The sequence below is a fragment of the Taurulus bubalis genome (genome assembly GCF_910589615.1).
Source record: "Taurulus bubalis genome assembly, chromosome: 2".
Classification (NCBI taxonomy): domain Eukaryota; kingdom Metazoa; phylum Chordata; class Actinopteri; order Perciformes; family Cottidae; genus Taurulus; species Taurulus bubalis.
In genome coordinates, this window is record NC_136590.1 from 14,784,464 (window position 1) to 14,794,309 (window position 9,846).

The window sequence follows — 9,846 nt, forward strand, 5'->3', positions numbered from 1 at the left end:
TGTCAGCGTTAACTGTCAGTTCAAAGGGATATTAACCGGTGCTGCCTGGTGGAGCCTCTGTGGCTGTGGGTGGTTTTGGGTGCTGGATGAGGAGTGTGGGGTCGGTTGCAGAGGTCCTGAGGATGTGGTCCAGTGATGAGGTGCCAGAGGCAGCGTTATCGGATACATCTCGTAGGCAGGTGGCGAACACCCTGGCCAAACACTCAGCTTGGGGTCAAACTGCATGAAAGAAAGTGAAGTAAAATGTTACTGTAACACAGTTTAAAAACAGCAATGGTTACAGTGTCTTTTACTTGATAATTCAAATCATATAATAATACAGCAGGTATGCGCCTGAAACTCTAGATTACTAACCTAAGAAAGAACACAGAGTTAAGGAAATAGTTAATTTTTGGAGATTTGCTTATTGGCTTTCTTGCTTGAGAGAACGATGACAATATGTCTCTGTCTGGAATAGGTGCCCCTATATGTTAGGAAGCTTAATGAATAATAGACAAGTAGTCTAAATCAGTTTGCAGTGATTGTGGGTGACCAGTGAGGGCTAACACACCAGGAAGTATGGTGGTGGGGTATCCACAGTGCTGTACCGAGGAGGGAGTCTGTCATAATCTCTGGCCTCTTCTGCCCGATGTTCAGGGCAAGAAACAGTATAGAGCACTGAAGATGAGCTGGCATCTTGCGGTGTTGGTATAGTGACGTCATACGCTGCTCGTTTCTTTTTTGCGTGCAGATAGAAGCAGAGGAGTACCACAGCTATGGACACCACCAGGGCTGGGAATCTAAGAGCACATTTCCATCATTTCACAAGTCAAAAAGTCCCTTCCTGTATGGAGGGATAAATTCTTGGCTTTGTTCAACTACTTACAGATATTGGAAGATATTCACTACCTCAGTCATGGTTGGAATTTATGTCAAATTGCTGACATTACTGTGAGGGAAGGGGGGCGGGGGGAGATCAACATTTTTTTTTACTTTTATTGACAGTTTGATTGATCTATGAAATGAGAAGAATGTAGATTAAATATACATACATTCGCATGCATAATCTGTTCTGAAATACAATTCCAGTTTTAATTTGTATTAAATGGATACAGTGAAAGAACGACTGATAAGTCAACTGACAAAAGTCATTGAAAGGGTGTGAGCTGCCATCACAGGATATGATCATTTATCAGCCTTTTTTACTTCTCCTTAGTGGAGAAGTAAAACCAGACGTTAGGAGTTTAACAGGTAGCATTAATGACCAGCATGCGGCTTGACTTTATACCGTCTGAGTTTAACAACTGACAGTGGACCTTCATCCTATAAATGTTTTGCTCATTACCACTATATATGAAGAAAAAAAATAGAATTCACATAATTCTAACATATGTTACCTTAACGATACAGAAATTAGAAGATCCGTGGATCGTTATATTACAGTGGGATGAGTCCTTACCTTATTTGACAATCCAAAACATACAGAAACTGTCCTGCCCTCTGGATTGCTATCAAAAGATTATGTGTCACTGAGGGAAGTGCACAATCGGAGGAGCTTTTACAGCATTATTGTCTTTTTTAAAGACACAGAACTTCAAGGTGTGCTCATGTGTCTTGTATATTTCTAGTGTATTCAATAACAAAATTATGAATTGATGAAATATTGCTTATTTATTGCTGCAAACCAACAACGATGTCATTCCTCAGGGGTCAATTATAAGCCTCTTGTTCTGTTGACGGCTGAATTCACAGCACTATGTGGCCTGAAACACATCTTCCACTTTGATTTTCGGAAGACCAAACTTAACACGATTGTTGTCAATTTTATTTTATTCACACGTATAGATTTATTTTGTGAATTACATACAAAAAACAAGTTGCATTTTGAGTACATATCAAAGCAGAAAGCATTTAATAAAGGTACATTTAAATTGCAAATTTCGGCCGTGATTTAAGTTTAAAAGTCGGGCTGAAATTTAAAATGCTTTCTTTTTTCTCTCTACAACTTCACAATCTTAAATGTCCCAAGCAGACAGCTTTACAAAAGTTGATTTACAACCACATGTTTTGAAATAGTTTCTATACCTCTTTTCACAATGTCGGCGTGGTATTGACTCATATTTGATTCCATAGACCTGCCCTGTGATAACAAGTACAGACAGTTGAAGCTCGAAGGTGTCTGAAGTGGAGGAAGAGGAAGACGAGGAAAATCAGGGTTGCGCTGAGTAATCTGGAGGATCTACGTATGATGGTGGGGGGTCTAGACAGAATGGTGGGTCAACCTGCAAAAGAGAAAAGGAGACATTTAATTAGAGATGATGCAATTTGGTTGCTGACGATGAAATCTTATTAGACAGTTTCAAGATCATCCTCATTATGAAATATGATGAATTTATGAATGCAAGGAAGATGCATACAGCACTGTACCCTGTATGGAGGAGGTGGACTGATATATCTTGAGCAGTACATGGGAGGCTCTCTGTAAGAAGGTTGAAAATACGCTTCATATATGTCAGTCACTTCCTCGTTTCCTTCTTCCACCCGCTCCTCCTCATATATTGGGATGACGTACACAGATGAAGAGTTAGTGGGCCTTGGGGGCCTGCCTTCTGCTTCACTGTTCTTCTTTGCAAAATGGCAACAAAAAACCCAAAGAACGATACAAGCGCACAACATGGGGATCCTGGAATAAAGGACAGCTAATATGAGCAGCATGCATACAATGTGGTTTAAATAATTCAAACTAATCTGAGGAAATACTTACTCAATCGTTGGATAAAAAATTACCATAGCTTCACATCTGAGGAAAAGAAAAGGACAAACCTCATTTTCAACTAAAAGATTGTAACTATTTTACTGTTTGTCATTGTTTTGCAACAGGTCAAAGGTAGCTCTTTATCACTTTGCTTCCTTAAATCACACAGGCTTAAACAAATGTCTTTAAGACAGATATAATCACTGCGAAAGCTGCACAACCCTGGAATGTATATCCAACACAGTACTTACACAGTATAATTAATCTTTATGCAGACACTCTGTCTACATATAGTTCAGTTATGACTGTACAGCATGTGCAGCTTTTATGGCATGTTGCCACATGAAAGATACTAGACTTGAAGCTGGGTCGATTAAAGTAAAAGTAATCAGCAGTAAAAGGCAATTTCCTTTCCATATTTAGATGATATACAAGACAGGGCCTCGTATGATGAGACTGTTCCTACGGTTTCAGGTCTTACTTAACTAAATAAAATATAAAACAAAACGAAAAATGATTCAACCCGTTTGGATTAGCTATCTCTGAGTTATTTGAATTGCTTACATGCTGAAAACAAAGCTTACCTTCCAGTATAGGCCACGCAGAGCAGGATAAGTAGAGGGTTGACTTGCAACAGACATTTTTATAGCCTCATTGACCTGTTTAAAGTAGCAGAACTCACCGAGGTTACAGGCAGTGACGTAAGCAACTTATCATCATTGACACGGCTCTCACCACACCGCAGAATGACGGTGGGCTAAAGGCCGCGGGCTGTTGACGTGACTGATTAACATAGACTGAGATAAACAACTCAAAAAGGAAATAAGGAGGGGGGAAATCACACAACAGGGAAACAAGGGTCCCTGTTTCAGCTTGTTCCTCTGGAATGCAGTCAAGGTGTTGTTGAAACATGTTGGAGGTATCTCCATGTTTCACTTTGAAGGAGGATTTTCTGTCCTAGAGAAAAATATGATTCGAGGCTCACACTGAGCCGTTTAACACACATGAAACCGCTCAAAGTTGAACCACTACACACACTTTTTTTCAAGGTTTTTTTTATTTAGGCTGAATGTTGATCTCTGGGCCGAAAATATTTCCATGCAGCTGTACGTGTTTTACACATCTAATGGCAAAACCCAGCATGCCTGTGAGTTAGAACAAAATCATCGAATAACATAATGTTCATTAGCGTAGGAGAGGTGGTGGAGGCGGAGGAGGAGGAGGAGGAGGAGGAGGTGCACCTCCTGATACAGGAGGCAGTGGCGGTGGTGGTGGTACCATACCAAAGGTGCCAGTGTGAAGGGGTGGTGGTGGTGGAGGAGGAGGAAGAGGGGATGCAGCTCCTGATACTGGAGGCGGTGGAGGCGGGTAAGAGCCATTTGACGGACAGATTGGCGGTGGAGGGGGAGGTGGGGGCAGACATGTGGGTGAGGTCGAGAAGGGCGGAGGAGGGGGGAGGCCACCGTCCGTGGGCATATTGGGCTCCAAATCGGCAGTCGGAGGAGGCGGGGGAGGTGGGTTATCGTCGACGGGGTTGGTGGCGGTTCGCAAGGTGGGGACTGATGGTGGAGGCACAGCAATGCCAAGACTGGATCTGCATACACAAAATACATCTTCAGCTACTGTGAGAGATCTTGAGAGTGATACAGCTTCAGTTTCTTAAAGGAATAGTTACACATGTTGGAGAACTTGTTATTTGTACTGACTAACCAAAGAGATATAACATGTTAATTAGTGTGCTTTAGAGGTGATTTTCGCATTTTTCCCCAAACTGCTTTTTTAGTCCATAATAGAGAAACCTTTCAGACGAGATAATTTATACAAGTCATGTTACGCCCCTATTATAATAATCAGTATTACAGTGTCGTGTTTAATTGTAGTGTTGCTAATAACAGGGGAAAGGAGGACTCTATCTACGTACACCAAGTAGTCTGCTGTCGTGTGAATGCTCTCCGTTGTGTCTGCTCTCGGTCTGGGCTGCTGCTCAGCGAGCTGTGGGGAGAAGATGAATGAAGGTGAAAAAAGCATCTCGACACCACAGACACACCCAAACATCAAGATGCATTGTGCTCGGCATCCTTCATCGAATGGGAAATAATGTGCACTCGAATACTGTGTTCAATTCATTCTTTCAATTTAGTTTTCAAATGTACCTCAAAGCAGTGGCCAGTGGAGTCCAAGATGGAGTATGATATTGGCACTCTTGTGTAGCCGCTCTCTGCCTCCTTGCCTGAATTGGGTGGGGTCATAAGCTTGGAGCGGCTCCTGTTTTTGGGAGTAGTAAAAGCACCAATCTCTCTCCTGGCTACCGTCTCGAAGTGGATAGCAGCAGTCTGGACCAGAGCACAGCGTGGACACAAGAACTCGACTTTCACACCACTTGTCCGCTCAAGAGAGTTTCTGCTTCTCTCAATAACAGTCAAACGAATGGATCACGGCGATCAAACTGACCACAGGGGGCCTGAAAGACCTGCAAGTAGAACGAATACTGCAACTTGCACCCTTCCTGGTTCCTAACTATGCAACCAACAGGTAGACTCTAGGTATTAGTATTTTATTTTGAGATCCTGAAGGTCATGCAAACCAAATGCAGATGATGAGACTGATTTATGAAAACAAAAATAAAACCTTGATTACTTCAAATCAAACATGTCACTTTGCGCAGTGAATACAACTTTTATTTATTTATTCTCATTTCAACAAACCAGGAGCAGAATGGTCCAACCATCCTTCTATGCACTATGATAGGTGTCTTGCCAGCTATGGCGGTGAGGGTCACATCTCTCCATTGGGCAGACCTGGTGGAGTATTAAGGTGCAATTTGCTACTCACCAGTGACAGCATGTTGACCGAGGACGCCATGTCTGTGATCTGCATGGCCTGGGAGTCCAGCAGCCTCAGCAGGCTGGTGGCCAGACTGTTGATCTGGTACGACACACTGGCCAGAGCCTGGGCTGCCAAGCCCTTGGCCTCCTCAACAGCCTTGGATGAATCCTCTGCCTGAACGATATATATATATATATATATATATATATATATATATATATATATATATATTACAGCGATATGTTGATGTCTGATATCTGAAACTATCTGAAACTATGTCATAGTTATGTTTTTAAATGGCACTTATTGTTTAATGAGCATAACTCACCTGGAGAAAATTGTTCTCGCAGTAATCCGCGACGCGGAGGAGGTTGCTGTGGTTATCAACCAGATCCTTCCTGGCAGCGGGCGCTTCTTTAAATATCCGAGTAATAACTTCAGAAAAGTTATTTTGCTCCGTCATTTCTCTCATTTGGCGCTGCCTGCTCACAAAGCCTTTAAAACAAAAAAAATATTTCCTCTCGCTACTTGAGGAGGATGTAAACCTTTTTGGCAACCGTGAGCCACGGCGGGGAGTTGTTATGTCGGCGGTGAACGCGGAATTACCGCAGGGGAAAGATTTTGAGAGCAGCTGGTCTCAGGGCAGGGCTCTGCGTCAGGTGCCACTGAAGCAGATGATCCAGAAGCATCCACGACGCACATTATTTATATATATTTATAATATTGTCACAGAGGCAATAGTATTATGTTTTTTTTTTTTTTTTTTAACATACTGTAAATAATAATTTGATAATCAGGTGTTTGTCACATCTCCAACTTGTGTTACTCATAAATTCCTCTAGAGGTCGGTGCAGAGTAGAGCTAAAATGCACCCTCGAGGGTCTGATGCCTGTTGAACCGCTAGAGGGCGCTGTTACAAATGTTGAAACACAATTTTACGAATTAGCATCAGAGGTCATTGACAGGGTCATTTCCCATATTTATGAGAATGCCCATCTAAACTATAGCTCTACCAGCTATAGTTTAGATGGGCATTCTCATAAATATGGGTTAGCTTGGGATGCTTATCACTTTCTCTTCGGGGTTTGTTGCCATGTAACTGAGAGTGAGTGACTGACATAAGGATGAGTTGAGTATTATTACATTAAACAAATGCACTTGATTGAAATGAGTGTTGCATTTCCATCATATAAGACATTTTAAATGTATTTGTAAGGTTGCTTTTTATTTCTTCCCCATAAAATGAAACTGTATTACACCGTACACATCTTCTGAACAGAATAAGCTTAATTAAGGAAAATAGGGTCACTCCATTCCCACATGACACTTTAGGCTTTAAATACAGATTGAAAGAGAATCTATTAGAGATGCAGTTTTTGAGGGATTTAAATGAAAGTAAAATGTGTGACAAGCAACCCCATTCTCCGTACTCTGTATTATGGATGATGATGATGATAAATGATGCCAGACAGTACAACGCAAGCACTGAGAAACACACTCATACATTTCAGCATGAGATTAATAAATCAGAACCAGCAGGACCCGATCATGTTTCACTTCATGGTTTCATGATGACAACATGCTCAGCCAAAGTCAAAATACACTGTATTGTTCAGGACATCCTGTTGGCGTATAAACAACTTAAATTACCCAACATCCTTGATTGTGTTTGCATGTATGCAGAAGTGGCCCAACTCCAGTTTTTAAAGAGGTTTCTGTTGGCTTACATGCTCACAATACAGTGTGATACAAAACATCTGATTAGTGCACATGTTTTGCCATGTGCCAGTCCAACAGGACACTTTCACCTCATCGAGGCATGTGACAAACCACAATAAATTTTTATTTGGATACAGTATGGTGATGATCAGGTGACTAAAGACAAAGGGCCAATGTCTTTGTATGATTGTTGACAGTAAAGTGACGACAGGAAATGAGGCTTTGGTCATCCCTCAGCTTTCATCGATCATCACGAGAAGTTTGGAGTTTTCACTTATTTTGTGAAATATCTTTTGGTGCAGGCGTGCACTGCATACCTTTGGTGATCCCTTTTCTGATTGAGCTTCATTATCAGGTAAAAACATTTATACTTCCAATTCTAACAACAAACTGATGACATTTCCACAGGCTCAGCAATACTTTGTGTCTTGTGCTAATTACCAAATATTAGCATGCTCACACATGGCGTATAAGTGATAAACATCAGCGGCCAAACATCAGCATGTTAGAATGTTTTATGTGAGGAGGTTAGCATGCTGATATTAGCATTCAGCAAAACTGAAAGTACAGGTTCACGGGGCCGTTTGCATGTAGACTCTTCTACCTTTTAATCTATCTTCATGCTTTTATCCTTCTTTAGTGACATTATTTAATTTATTCAAGTCTATTAAATGTAAGCTTAAGAGTATCAAATTTAAACGAATAACAAATTGCATATATACGGAAGCGCATTGCATTCACTGGATAAAAAAAAAATAGACCCCTTTTCTCGTAATTATGACATCCTGATTTCGTAATTACGACATCCTGATCTCGTAATTACGAGAAAAGATAAAGAAAAAGGAAACGTCTGTAAATCCTCTCTCAGTCTGACGTGCTGGATCTCGCTCTGTTTCTTCAGGAGCAGTTGAACCAACACGGGATGCTTCATGGATACAAATTCATGCATTTGAAATGCATCCAATCTGGTTTGGTAGTGACTGTAACGGACCTCTGAGAGTTTAAAGTATTGTAATAGTTTGTTCCTTTTTTTGTCCTTTATTTTAGTCCGTTTTGTAACTGCAGTCGGTGCATTTCCGGTTGCGCTTTTATTTTGAAGGTACAAACAACAGAAGTTGTTAGTAAGAAACGGGCAGAAAGGAAAAGTTGCCATAACAACGGAAAACAGTGATAAAAAGGTTACGGATGTATTAGTTTAGCACCTGGCTGATATGGGCACAAGGTTTGCACCTGTTCAAGTTCATTTTTTTGAGAAAATATTGTTTTAGATTGTTATGTTTTGTGTCTGTGTCAGAGCTTAAGCGAACCAACTGCTATTTCCGTTTTTCCTGAATTCTTTTTTTTTTTTTTTTCCCCCGGGGTGAATTCATGTTTTAATGAAAGTCTCTCTTTCTCAAATTCAATTGTTTCATTTTTTCTTTTTTAGATTCAGTGTGATGCATGTAACAGATGGTTTCATGCCGACTGCCTGCAGATAAACAAAACACAACGAGAACTGATCAAAACATTTGATTGGAAATGCATTTTGTGCAAATAAATGTCTAAATAAAGGTCCCCCTGAACAGTACTGCAGTGGAATTTCAATATAGAAATCTAAGCATCTGTTTTTTATAGCTGTTTGAATATTGTGAAATTGTGAATATCATTATGAAATTCAAGCAGACTTTGAATTCAATTTTCTCAAACTGTACAGTAATATTTTGAGGCCATGTACATGGACATAGCAGAGGTCCCCTTGAACAAGACTGCAGTGAAATTTCAATATACAAACCTAAGGATCTGTTTTTATAGCTGTTTGAATATTGTGAAATTGAGCTGGCCCCCGTACCGTAACACCTGGAATAGAGGTGCATTTAGAATTGCAATTGAGGCTCACTTGGCGGATGTGGGCTCACTTGACCGCAGTGTTCTAACGGTGAGTTCAATAAACCTTTACGAACCATCACTTAAAGACTCCAGACTATAATTCTGCCGGGGATGCTACAGTGACTCAATGAACTGTGCGGCACCTGTTAAAAATCCTAGATCCCCAAGGAGTAGCTAAGGCAACGGAACCGTCTAAGAAGACGCCTGTACACATACATGCATACAGACGCCTGTACACATACATACCATACAGTGGCCAGTATGGCACCTTTCGCAATCAGGTCAGGATGTCGTAATTACGAGATCAGGATGTCGTAATTACGAGAAAAGATCTCGTAATTACAAGATCAGGATGTCGTAATTACGAGAAAAGATCTCGTGATTACAAGATCAGGATGTCGTAATTACGAGAAAAGGGGTCTATTTTTTTTTTATCCAGTGAATGCAATGCGCTTCTGTACATATATGAATGATGTTCGTAATAATTAGCTAATGTTCTCTTGAGGATCTGATTATTGTTCACATGCGTCAGTCCTCCTTTGAAAGTAATCCAAACTTTTGCTACGTTTGATATGATTGATAGTGCAACATCTGTCTGCAACAGTACGCACTGTTATCAGTTCGTTGGAGTTTATGTTGCAGTCATCAAGATCATTATCTACTGATAAGAGATTATGGATGACTTTTTCCCTTTTGAACCC

General features: G+C 40.7%; 1 protein-coding gene across 1 annotated transcript; it reads right to left on the reverse strand.

The window, feature by feature from the left end:
• Positions 1-3,813: 3,813 nt before the first annotated feature.
• Positions 3,814-6,032, reverse strand: abi3b (ABI family, member 3b; the record flags this gene model as incomplete). Its single annotated transcript, XM_079237694.1, has 5 exons — positions 3,814-4,328; positions 4,656-4,726; positions 4,888-5,067; positions 5,567-5,734; positions 5,889-6,032. 5 exons carry the CDS (start codon positions 6,030-6,032, stop codon positions 3,920-3,922), a joined length of 972 nt encoding a protein of 323 aa, XP_079093820.1. The 3' UTR covers positions 3,814-3,919.
• Between the last annotated feature and the right edge of the window lie 3,814 nt (positions 6,033-9,846).